General features: G+C 39.5%; 3 protein-coding genes across 3 annotated transcripts; all 3 read left to right on the top strand.

Moving 5' to 3' along the window:
- The first annotated feature begins 717 nt into the window (after positions 1-717).
- On the top strand, positions 718-6,327 carry LOC135650687 (FAD synthetase, chloroplastic-like). Its single transcript, XM_065170214.1, has 5 exons — positions 718-1,006; positions 2,071-2,243; positions 3,086-3,221; positions 5,139-5,314; positions 5,396-6,327. The coding sequence occupies exons 1-5, from the start codon at positions 837-839 to the stop codon at positions 5,890-5,892; spliced, it is 1,152 nt and encodes a 383-aa protein (XP_065026286.1). The 5' UTR covers positions 718-836; the 3' UTR covers positions 5,893-6,327.
- A 686-nt stretch (positions 6,328-7,013) lies between these two features.
- Positions 7,014-8,849, top strand: LOC104000357 (pentatricopeptide repeat-containing protein At1g59720, chloroplastic/mitochondrial). The gene has a single exon (XM_009422383.3). The coding sequence runs from the start codon at positions 7,090-7,092 to the stop codon at positions 8,731-8,733; it is 1,644 nt and encodes a 547-aa protein (XP_009420658.2). The 5' UTR covers positions 7,014-7,089; the 3' UTR covers positions 8,734-8,849.
- A 964-nt stretch (positions 8,850-9,813) lies between these two features.
- Positions 9,814-12,560, top strand: LOC135651363 (uncharacterized protein C6C3.02c-like). Its single transcript, XM_065171426.1, has 5 exons — positions 9,814-9,931; positions 11,185-11,226; positions 11,673-11,747; positions 11,858-12,033; positions 12,244-12,560. Exons 1-5 carry the CDS (start codon positions 9,910-9,912, stop codon positions 12,340-12,342), a joined length of 414 nt encoding a protein of 137 aa, XP_065027498.1. The 5' UTR covers positions 9,814-9,909; the 3' UTR covers positions 12,343-12,560.
- The last annotated feature ends 720 nt before the right edge of the window (positions 12,561-13,280 follow it).

Raw genomic sequence — 13,280 nt, 5'->3', positions numbered from 1 at the left:
TAATGTGTGGCTTTAGTCTGCTCTTGCCCTGTAATAACTTTCACTGTGCTCAAGTGTACAATTTGAATCATTAAAATGTCATGTTTATGAAATGAGTGTTTCTTTGTCCTCCTTCAATCCGATGGTCGAATGTTGTTTGATTTGCTTGATGGCTAACATCTTTCTTTTAAGACTTTTCTTGTTGTTTTAACCTTTTTTTTTGTTCCTTTTTTTTTTTTTTGGGTTCAAGTTTCTTTAATCTACCAAAAAAGAAAAAAGAAAATAAACCTTAACATGAAAGTCAAAATGATTTCTTTTGTCTGACAAACTCACCAGATTTAATTTATATCATATACTAATAGTGAACAGTGGTACATGAGGAGAGAGAAAGAAAATTTTAATTTTTAATATAAATTATAAATAAAATTCAAATATTAAAATTTAATTAAATATATTTTTTATGGATTTGATAAAATATAGTTGACTTTAAATAATTCTGATTTGATGATTATATTGATTAATAAGTTTGCTAATAATTAAATTATTAATTAATAAAAAAATAAAAAAAAACTAATTAATTAATTGATTGTACTTCCATTAATAATTTACGTTTTGTTTCTATTCAATATAATATAAATATATTTATTTTGATTTCACGCGTTTTTGGCCTTTTCCATTGAGTTCAACTTAGATTCAACGGTCAAAACCCGTCAATGGATTAGATTTAGGGTAGAAGGAAGGCACGATTGAGGGCAATCGAGAAGCGCACTTAACGAGTCGCTCGCTCGTAAGCTGAACCCTCAACCAATCGCCTCCGGAACTGGGCGGAGAGAGAGAGAGGAGGGGGCCCGCCGGCAATGGAACGGGGCGGCACCGTCCTCCAGTCCGCTCCCCAGACCGCTCGCCCTCCTTCCATCCCCTGTTGGCCCCTCTTCCCTCGCTCCCACAACCCCCCTCGATCGACTGGTTGCGGCGTCGCAAGGCTTCGACATGGGAGGTGTACTCCATGGGTCGCCGAACAGTTGAGGTTCGTTTCGAAGAAGGATTCCTGCTCTTCTTTGTTTACGATTGGCTTGAGTTTTAGTTGATTTTGTTGCCGGATTCGTGGTTTGCCCAAAGTTTGTTTCTTTTGGTTGCTTCTGTTTTCATGGGCTATTTTTGTTGAGGATAAAACCTAATGAGATATGGTGGTACAGACATGGCTATAAGTTCAAAGAAACATAGATCAAGTAGAAGCGTTCGAATGGTTTGCAATTTACCGTGCATAATTGAAGTGGTGGAGGAGAAAACTCACATTTATACCTTCTTGGTTATCCCTCCGTTCGGTCCAGGTCCTTATTTTCCGACGTCCCTTTTGATTTAATTGCTCGCTCTTCGTTATTTTCAGTTGGCTTGAGTGTTGTTTTTGCGGTCGCAGATTCATGATTTGGCCAGTGGCCATTTCTTTTGGTAGGTTCTGCTTCCGTGGACCTTTTTTTGTTGATGATGAGACCTAATGAGATACGATGATAAAGCACGATCATTAGAAGCACCATAGGTGGCTTTGATTCACTGTTGCCAATGAAACAAGAGAAAGGATGCAAAGTCTCTTCCTCGTATGTCAAGAAATGACATTTTGTTGCGTGGTTTTTGGTAATATATGTAACTTAAACAACCTGTTATAGATTCTCAAGAGCATGCCTTTCTATTCTGGGCTAGAATTGATACAGAGATGGTCCATTGTACAGATTGAGTTGAAAGAATCTAGTTGATTTAAACAGTTATTATTGGGTTCTGCTCTCTCTTGCTTGATCTTAATACTGAATAAACAAATTATAGATGTTCAATGTCAATAAGAGTCTGGTACATGTTAACGAAATGTTGACTGGAGTACACCCAACTGGCTAGCGTGGTGGTAGTGTACCCAGGTTCCTTACCTTACATCAGGGTTTCGAATCCTCGCTGTGGTGCCTTGTCTACCCAGCTCCTTGTCCTCTGTGGTAGTGTATCTTCCCGATGTGGGGTCTAATGCCTCTAGTTATGCCTACAAAAACAAAAAAAATTAAGAATTTCTGCATTTGTATTTTAAATCTAGATGACCTTGTTTTGCAGGTATTGTTGTTGTTTGAATAAAAAGAGGTACTTGCTGGTGCATAAGGTTGTACAACATTCTATGGCAAGAGTTTTTAGCTCAGGTGGACCACAGGAAACAAATTTAGGTAGTGAAGAAATGAAGAAAGATAAGTTTCTTATTGATTGTGGATCAGATCAAGAATGTGCGCTTGGTAGGTAAATTCCGACATTCGTATTTCTTATGTCTACTATTTTAGACAAATTTATCATCTGTGCATATATGAGAGGATATGAGACTTCACAGTATTGTATCTGTTCTTTTGTGATCCTTATTTAATTGGAGACTTATGTTATGTTTCACTTTACATGATATGATGAAGTAATATTTTTCACATCTGTTATACTTATTTATTTATGTATATTATGGTATTTGGCTTCTATTATCTGAGCTTGAATATGTGTTGAATTGGTAAGTAACAAGGCATGTAAACTTCATAATCCATCGGCCGGTCAGTTGCCATATGAGACATGCCTTTTTCAATAAATTATTCCAGGATATGGCAAAATATCCTAGGATCATATGACTTGCATAGCAAGGCAGGGTGCTTTACTATGGTGCAGATAAGAATTTTCTTTAAACATAATATCATTTAGATTTGTCTTGATTCTCTAAGAATTTCTTGACTTGCTAAGAAATTCTTAAATCTCTTTTAAGGGCTTCAACTTTCCACTGATATGCTTCACTAGGTGACTTTCTTGGGCTCTCCACTATATGCAATCCTAGATCTAACTTTGATATATTCTTTTTAATTAGTATTTGTTCAAAAAATGGCATTCATCATTTGCACTTTATGTGGGCTTCAGAACCCCGATATTTGAAAATCCATGTTTAACATGCAGTCTCAATTCTGTAGCATCTGAATAGTGCAATTTCTTCTTTCTTTATTCTTTAAATTAGCCATTTTCTTGCTGATGTATCTTCTTTATTTGTCTTCAAGAAGTGCAGTCAGCATATATTGGACATTTCTTTTAGTTTCTTTGTATTGTTTTGTAGGAGGTATAGTGGCCTTAGGCAAGTTTGACGCTCTTCATACTGGTCACCGCGAACTTGTCATACAAGCATCAAAAGCTGGGAGTCCTTTCCTCCTTTCTTTTGTTGGAATTGCCGAAGTACTTGGTTGGGAATCAAGGTGCACAGCATTGCATGCTAATATTTGAAATGTTTATTACATTGCTTTTCTTCTCTTGGCTTATGTACTTGTAGTCCTCTTTGATGAGTGTGAACTCTGGAAAATGTTCTTTTCATTTCCTAAGTTCTGCAGAATGACTTGTATTCTTAATATTTTTAATTTCTAGAAGATTATATTCTTAATAATTTTAAGAAAGCATTGCAACAAATTTTACTCTAATAATAAAACCAACTATCAGTTTGGTGCATCCTGGTAATTGAATCCAATGATTTATATCTATATCTGAATCTGTTACCAATTTCAGGAACTGGTTAGATGGTACACCGGGTAAATTTTGACCTTTATTGTCTGATATGGAAAAAAAAGTAAATACCTACTTGTACTGACCTGTATCTTGGTCAAACCACTATATACCAGTCAGTATGTTCGTATTCGACTGGTGTCTGAGACTCTGCTGAAATATAATTCATAGCACAAGTTGTTGCAATCTTATATATCCTAGAATTGTTAGAAACCTGGGTACATACTCTGATCTAGAAATACATATATTGCATTTTGTCGCATGTGTGATCTGGTCAATGATTAGCAGTAATTCAAACTTCAGGGCCTCAAGGATTAGGTCCATGAAGTTTTTTTTCTGTGAGATGCCATTCTTTTTATGCATGTTTGACTCAAAACTACACTAGAATGACACCTTTTGTCTTTAATCTAGTTTGGTATGTTGGAACTGGAGCTTCTAGACATCTTAATTTTTAATAAAAAGGCTGGAGTTAGTATCATCACCTTTAGGACTTGCTTGAGTTGTAAATCTATATTGACTAAAACCATGAGTTGAGCAACTATTCTTGGGATTGGATAACATAACGTGTTCATTCCTTCATCTCTTTTATTATGTGTTCTCAGATAACCAAAAGTTAGCATGGTCTGGTCCTTTGTTAGACTGAGCTTAGCTTTTGCCCTTGACTACAAGTATTATTTTCAGTTCCCAATTTACTTGGTGCTTAAACTTTAGTTCTCTGTCTTGGCTTGCTATTGGGATCTGCAGCATAGCTGATGCACAACAGGATTTGTCGCATTGCAGTTACTTGTAAGGCAAACAACACAAGAATGAACTTGACCACCATCAGAGTAGCTGGATGGTCTGTATCCAAAGGTGTTTTCCTATAGATCAGGGGTCTGATCCCTTAGTAAAACACATTATCTGGATATCTCTCCTATGAGTGTTTTGTAACATGCACACACATATATGTATGTATACAAAAGGAGCAAAATGAAAAAAAAAATGAGTCTACTCAGAAATCTGTTCATTTTAGATGTCTGCAACATGTTTTGAAGTTTTCCTGCGTCTGCTTTTTCCCTGCCTCTGTGTCGGGCTTGATTTTTTATTCACTCCCTCTTCCTTTGAGATTAGGTACCTATTACCTATTGTCCACATTAAGCTTAAGATGGATGATGACTTGTCATGTTCACACATTCATAAATGACTGTTGTGGTTCGTGAAGATGCCAGTTGGCCGCTTTATGCTGCATTTCTTGGTGTGTAAAGCTTACCATGTATTTGCTCATAATATCTTAAATACTCTGTGCCCAAAATCCAAGTGTGTGAGAAGTAAATTGAACCCAATAATAACTGCGCTGTTAAAAGTGGAAAAGTAAGCAGAAAAAATGAAGTGTAGAATAGCCTTATAATAGTCCCAATCATGCAGCTCGTGAGGTATTCCAATGGCTTCTCTCCAGCCTCCTGTCAGTGGGTTTCATTCATTTGCTTCTAAATGATGCTAGTTTCATTCATTTGCTTCTAAATGATATTTTATCTGAACTTGCTAGTTTTTTGCATTCTGTTGATAAGTTACTTGCATGCTTGAAGCTACTTTGTCTTGGCTTTAGGAATTATAAGCTGTCTCAACTTTCTGCACAGGCCTCCTATAGTTGCACAATGTGACAGGAAGCGTGTACTCGCTTCCTGGGCTCCGTACTGTGGTAATGAAGTTCCCTTGGAATACCAGGTTCAATTTTCAATTGTCAGGCATCTTACCCCACGGCAATTTGTTGAAAAGTTATCTAAGGAGCTAAAAGTAAGTGGAGTAGTTGCAGGTATAGCATAACCACTTTTTGGATTTAAGGCTTGTCCACAATTACAGAATGATATAGTGATAATTTTGTTCATCGTTGCAGGTCAGAATTACAGATTTGGATACAAGGCATCTGGTGATGCACCAGAGTTGGTGAGACTCTGCAAAGAATATGGTTTGGCTGCATTTATTGTAAGCCCCGTTATGGACAAGAACCAAAGATCCTATAACGGTGCTTATAGAAGCATCAATTCAAGTGACAAAGGTCAGGTATCATCTACACGTGTTCGGCATGCTCTTGCTATGGGCGATGTGGATTATGTAGCGGAACTTCTTGGTAGAAAGCACCGGCTCGTGCTGTCTTTGGATAAACAGTTTTGCTCACAGAAACGGATTTTGGTTCCCAGGTCATGCATGTTGAACCAGCCACCAAAGGATGGTGCATACTACAATTGCACCGTTCTTGTGGATGATAAGCTCATTGGACTTGCGAGTGTGGTCATTGATACTGACAACATCAATATAGAGTTGGATGATGAGAGCTTGGAAGCACAAGATATCACCCTGGATCATCAGTTCATTGGTATAGAATTCGGATAGCTGATGCTCCTGTGGGACTTGAATGATCCTTGTAGATCTCCAAGACATTGTGTTCTTTTCATTTGACCGACAAATGTGGACCCTATACAGCTCCTCCTACAATCAGCACCATCGTTCTAGATGGTGATTCATCAAGTGAACAAACAAGTTCTAGTTTGATGTGTTCATGGTCCGGGAGAAAAAAATGATTGTAGCGGTGGATGCTTCATATTTTTATTTCTCTTTTAAGCAATGGAAGTGTCAACAAATTTTCTCTAGGACGAGAAAATTTGAGCCAACATAATGCTAGATTGTAATCCTCATTAGTATCTTGCTTTAGCTAGCTAAGTAGATGTGATGCTGCTCTGTTGTCTTCCATATGTATCCATATGCACCTTAGGACTTTTTGAACCGAGTCAACAACATTTGTTGTCAAGTGAAGATTATTGATGAGGATATTATCTGTGTTTTTTTAAAACAAAAAATAATTATTCATCTTGAAATATGTGAAATAAAATAAAAGTTAGTTGAAAGATCATTGTCTTACATTCAGGAGATCTTTCTACATGTCAAGTTAGTCAATATGTGAACTTCCTTGTTGATATACAAGTAATATAAGATTATGTTGACACTGTTAGTTAAAATTATTATATTGATCAAAATACTTTCAACTGTCATGAATGAACAAAGAAGTTGAGTTATTAAGCTAAATGATGATAAGCTCACAGTCTCTGTTGATCCACATGTCTTTAAATCTTTCCTTGAATAACTCACATAAAACATAAATAAGAAGGAAAACCTTAGACAAATTTATATTCAACATGAATCCCTGTATCAATCAAACCATTACATTCAACATAGTAATTAATAAAAGGCAAGTAAGTGTCTAGATGTCTCCTCATATTTATGTTAAATCATAAAATCATTCATAGACTAAAGCAGGAGAAACTGATGACTCTATGTTACTGAAAAATAGGAGTATATATATATATATATATATATATATATATATATATATATTAAAATATCTAATATTAAATATGCTTCGGATCCATTCACACGTAAACCCCCCAAAAAAAAATCTATGCAAAAGGGAATTTGTTTTGGCGGCAATATCACCAACTCACTTACTCTTCTTCTTGGCCACACAGACTCGATCCCCAAATCCAGAAACAAGCATCGCCATGTCACTATGTCTTCACGCTCTTCCTCCCAACCATGCCTTCCTCCCTCTCTTCCGCCCTTCCACCACCGCCGTTACCGCTGCCTCCCCTCTCCGACCTCCGCCCTCCTGCCGCCAACGCCACCGCCTCCTCCGTCTCATGGAACGCCCTCATTCGCGCCTGCGCCCGATCCCCCGACCGCAAGCACCTCGCCCTCGTGCTCTACCGCCGTATGCTCCCCACCGCTCGCCCGGACAACTTCACATTCCCCGCCGTCCTTACCGCCTGCGCCTTCCTCTCCGCCCTCCCCGAGGGTTTCCAGATCCACGCACAGCTCCTCAAGCTCGGCTTCGGCGGCAACCTCTACGCCCTCAATAGCCTTATCCACTTTTACGCCTCCTGTGGCCACATGCCCCTCGCCCGCAAGCTGTTCGACGGGATGTCATCTCGGTCGCGGGTCTCCTGGAACGTGGCCATCGACGGGCATGTTGGAAATGGGGAGTACGACGCGGCGCTCGCGCTGTTCAGGGCCATGCAGCACGAGTTCTCGCCCGACGAGTATACAATCCAGAGCGTGATCGGAGCCTGCGGGGCCGTCGCGGCTCTGTCGCTGGGGATGTGGGCTCACGCGTTGGTGCTGAGGAAGTTTGACAGAATGGTCGCCGATGACGTCTTGATTAACAATTCGCTGATCGATTTGTACGCGAAATGCGGCTCGATTGCGATGGCTAGACAAGTGTTCGAGCGAATGCCTGCCCGGGACCTGGCCTCCTGGAACGCAATGATCTTGGGCTTCGCGATGCATGGACGCGTCGAGGAGTGCTTCGATACCTTTGCTAGGTTGGCCAGCGAGAAGAAATTTAGGCCGAACTCGATCACGTTCGTCGGCGTCTTGAGCGCGTGCAATTACGGCGGGCTGGTCAACGATGGGCGGAGGTATTTCGACTCGATGGTCCGCGAGTTCGGGATCGAGCCTCGGATCGAACACTACGGCTGCATGGTTGATCTTCTCGCTCGGGCAGGACGCGTAGGCGAGGCTCTGGACCTCGTCTCGAGCATGACTTGCAAGCCCGACGCAGTGATTTGGAGGAGTCTTCTCGACGCCTGCTGCAAGCAGAATGCAGGAGTAGAAGTCAGTGAATCAGTGGCGAGGCAAGCTCTGGAATCCGACAACGTCGATTCCAGCGGGGTCTACGTGCTCCTCTCCAGGGTTTACGCCTCGGCGAACAGATGGAACGACGTGGGTTCGGTTCGTCGGCTGATGAGCAACGAGGGAGTGAAAAAGGAGCCCGGCTGCAGCTCGATCGAGACGGACGGCGCAGTGCATCAGTTCGTCGCCGGCGACACAAGCCATCCGCAATCGAACAGGATCTACGAGAAGCTAAATGAAGTGGAGCACAGGCTTGCGATGGTCGGCTACCAGCCGGACTCATCACAAGCACCTTTGGTGGCTGAACTCGACAGTGTGAAGTGGGACTCACTTCGCTTGCACAGCGAGCGGCTGGCCATCGCCTTCGGCCTGCTCGATGCGAAGCCCGGGGAGCCGATTCGGGTGCTGAAGAACTTGAGGGTCTGCAGAGATTGCCACACCATGATCAAGCTGATCTCGAGGATGTACGATGTGGAGATCGTGGTGAGAGATAGGATCAGATTTCATGAGTTTAAAGATGGTTCTTGTTCTTGCCAGGATTACTGGTGAGATTTGGAGGAGGATATACCCTTGATGTAAATTTAGCGGACTGCATCTGAATTCGTGGACATTTTGTGGATAACAATACCGGCTTTTCATAAATAAAAAATATTATTCATATATAATTTAGGATGAATTTTTGAAAAAAAAAATTAATTTTAAAATTTCTCGAAAAATATCTTGATCGGATGAAAAAGATCATTTTATCTCTATCTACGTCGACCCACTATCGTCAATGCCTTTATGTCATGCATCACCTCCGCTATAACCTTTACGCTCTCGTTGGATCTCTACAATCGTCTCCCCTTCTCTTTTCCTCATTAGATATATTGTCAACAGTCCTCATGCAAAAAAAGAGAGGGCGTGAGAGTCGTCGTTGTTTCTACAAATTCCATCAACTTCGCCTTTGCTCACTCACAACCCTGGCATGAAGGAGGGGCCATAAGGGTCACCGTTGCCTCTTTCCCATGAGGGCTACAAATGAGTTACGCAAAAGTGTAAAAAGATAAATTTGATGATGAAGAGAAGAAGAAAGACGGTTGTTAGGCTTAAGTGAGGATGAGACATTTGTTATTCATTGCCAAGTGCCGCTACACCTACGCCACAATTGATGGATAATTATTCGGGATGGAGAGACTATTGATGAGGTGGAGGTACGATTATAGGTTGAATAAAAGAGCGATAACCGATAAGAATAGAATAATTATTTTAAAAAATTACTATGTAAAAATTAATTTTTTTGAAGTTAGGTGCTATCTTAAAAATAATTAAAGTTAATTTTTTTTTCGAGAATTCGTCTTATAATTAACTCAAAAATATTTTTGATCAATTTTACCTTTTGATAATTTTATTATGGCGTGGGATCCACGCAGAATGGGAGCTGGTTCTCGCTGCTGCCACGTCAGTACGACATTTTCCTGGTCATTCTTTTCGGCAATTAAGGTCCGGAAGGCAACGCAATGGACCATACTTGGAGCGCACGAAACAGACGTTTTCTCTATCCTTCGTCGGATCGAAATTAAACGGACGGATGCGGTTCCATGGAGAACCGACCCACTGGAAACTCCCTGTTCTTTCTGGAATACCGTTCGCCCTATAATATGTATGTGGATATAATAACCGCCCATTCTTCTTCCATTCATCGAGAAAGTAGACATCCCAATCTTGTTCTTCCCCTGATCGACGATGCCTCGCCGAAGCTCTGGAGGTAACGCCCTTTGGTCCGCCAAGCAGGTCGTTGCCAATAAGTTCTCAGATTGTTGTCGCTGGTTTTGAAATCATCGAGAATGGGTGTTCTGGATGTCTATCCGATCAAGTAACTGGCTGTCATTGTGATCATTTTGTGTTGTTCTGTTATTGATCTTGTCATGCAGAATGATCAACAGTTTTTTTTTTAAATGCGTTTAAACCTTTTCCTCAAGGTTTGCGCTCGATTTTGCTTTTTATCGTTTTTTCTTTTGGATCACTGAGTTTTTGTTTCAAGGTACGATTTTTTGGATTTTCGTTCTGGCATCTTCTTCTTTTATGCCAATAGAAAAGATGTCTCAGTAATTGGAGTTAATAGTGTTGATTTTGGTTGCATACGACAAGCATGAAGAAGCATCGCTCGACAATTAGTGTTACTAGGATTTGTCTCATGGCTCGCACCATGTGATCGAAATCCAAGAGATTTAACTCTAGTTATGAAAGACTTGAGTAAGTTCTAATTGGAAGCATTGCCAATTTGATGTAGTAGTATTTCTTGTGAAAATTTAAAATCAATGGCTTTGGCTTGTAACTTCACTTTGTGAAACACATAATATGTTGTTAAATGCTTCTGTTATTGATACACGTCTTCATGTACACTTTTGTTGTTCCTTAGTTACATTGAGTTCTTCAATCTGCTTGAGCATAATTACTACATCTAGCGTGTAAATTGTTGAATATAACATTCAGAAAGCCTATCAAACAAGTGCACATGAAAAAGGTTCGCCAAGCGGAACAGGGCCATCTGACAATTCTAATTGGCTTTAACAACATTGTTCTTGAGTCACTATAGATGACTACTCCGCTGATGATTTTGTCTGATGTAGTTGCAGTAAGTGATAAGAACACTAGACTGAGTGGATTGTCATTGAGGTTTCTGCTTCTCAAAAGCAAAAACCTGCTTATTTTCTTGCTTGATGATTAATATTAGTAAGTCATCTGTATATAATGAATATTTTCTTGCTTGATATGCCTAAAAATAAAGATGAACTTGGATGTCTTTGTTGGATAAGCCTTGTGACTTTTGTCAAAGCAGATCATGTGGGAGATTGGATGCTCATATTGTGAATATTTTTCTTTATTCATTTTGGTGGAAATGCATCTGTTGGTCTAATGAGTTGTGAATTATTTGTGATGCATCTCTAGTTATTCAAAGTGTCTATGTTTTATGTTTTAATTTGTTCTCCAGTATTGACTTTCTCTGCTCAATTTTAGGACGCACTGTCCCTCGTCCAGTAAGGAACCTGCCGCAGCCAGGTACTTGATCTGTCTCTCTCCTCTCGAGATCTACCTAATGTTTTGAATATGTTCTTTACATATTTGTTGGATTTTATGCTTTTAGTTGTGAATGCAGCTGGATGATGGTAAAGTTGGATACATTAGTAGCAATGTGTTCACATCATCACCTTGTACGGCTACTAGTTTACATAGGTTACTACATACATATATGCCATCTTAGTGCATTCAGTCATATTTGGGAGCTCATCATATCCAATTATCTGCTACTCATTTACAATCTCCTTAATGATCCTTGCTTGCTATTATAAACTAGAATGTGAAACCTTTTCTTACCAATGTTAAATTAAGTTCGAGCATTTTTTTTTTAATTGCACACACACACACACACATACTTTGTGGAGTTTTTTGTGGTGCACCTAAGTCTATTTGTTGCGTATTGCCAATAATGTTTTCTTTTGCTACAGCTCGCTCTGCACCACCACCAGCACCTGTTCAAGGAGGATCAGCTCTTGGAGGAATTGGTGCCACTATAGCAGATGGTTAGTGGCATTTGGCATATCCCTTTCATCATTTTTTATGCATTTATGTTTAAGAAACATACTTTATTGCTTCTATAGACTTAGGTTTTAGTTATTGTTCCTGTCTTTAGGCATTGCTTTTGGTACTGGAAGTGCTATTGCACACAGGGCGGTTGATTCTGTGCTTGGCCCTCGTACTATTCAACATGAGATGGTTGCCCCTCCAGCCCCAGCAGCTACTGCAGCTCCGTTGAGCAGTTCTATTGGTTCCGATGCTTGCAATACACATTCCAAAGCCTTCCAAGATGTAAGTGCATTAATCTCTTTCATGTTCGCTGAGGATACCAAGTTTGATATTATGAAATATGGCTTGACTTATTATGAGCCATGGCTCTAGTAGTTAAATTCAAATGTTTACTTTATGTAGGATAGTAATAGTAGAGCTGTTTATTGTCTGTTACACCAAGTGTCAAGGGTAAATCCCTTGTTCTAATTGATGGAATGTGCTGTGAAACAGTGCATCAACAACTTTGGGAGTGATATCAGCAAATGTCAGTTCTACTTGGATATGCTGAACGAGTGTCGCCGAGGCTCTGGTGGTGTTGTTGGCATCTGATATAGCAGAAACACCACTGCTTAGTGGGACAGGAGTCTTCATTGATTTTGATACTTTTGCTGTGGAACATTGTGTAATATTTATATGGAATAAGGTGGTTCATGACCGCTATTCTTTGACAAATCTCGATAAACCAAAACATGATGAAAGATGTGAACTGTTTTGTATGGTTTCTTTTCAATAGTTTTGGATGACATTTCTGCTGTTTTGGACTTGAATTTTTCATGCAGCAGGAGCTGATGAATTGGGGGCCTACCTTATTCAATTTGGTTTGTGATATTTGATGACTCAAACACATCAAATATTACGAATGTGATATATATATATATATATATATATATATATATATATATATATATATATATATATATATATTATATGCCATTTTAATTGATCTGTATTGCTACTGTCTATTGGTTTATTCATTGATAAATTGTAATAGATGACTTGTGTTTTTGCTGATATCTTATAACACCTTTGTGTGTTCCATTGTAACTCACTAGTTGTTGAAGATATTAGGTTCTTATTTTCACAGAAATGCCTGAAATAAAGACCAGCCATGTTAGATATCTGGAAGGGTGAGCCAACTCTTCAAGAACTTGAGGCAAAGGTAAGAGAAGGTTAGCTCTCATTGTCTCAGATACTCCCAGTTTTACTTATACTGGATAATCATGCAAACTACAATGTTATCTCAATAAGAAAATTGCATTGATTTATAGCTGAAAATAACCCTCATGATGGGGAGTGTGAAGCACTGTGGCCTATTTTTTGTATTGCTCATAAAAAAAGCTGTTATATATATGATCTTTATCATCAGAGGAAGGAGATCTCAAAGAAATTATATGAATTCTGCCTGGATCAGAGCTATGCAGACCGTAATTTTTAAATATGTTGGTGAATGCATTGGTCTTAGTAAAAAGCCCGACCTTTTGGCATGA

The sequence above is a fragment of the Musa acuminata genome, chromosome BXJ3-10 (genome assembly GCF_036884655.1).
Source record: "Musa acuminata AAA Group cultivar baxijiao chromosome BXJ3-10, Cavendish_Baxijiao_AAA, whole genome shotgun sequence".
NCBI classification, from domain to species: Eukaryota; Viridiplantae; Streptophyta; class Magnoliopsida; order Zingiberales; family Musaceae; genus Musa; species Musa acuminata.
This window is presented reverse-complemented; position numbering and strand designations above follow the sequence as displayed.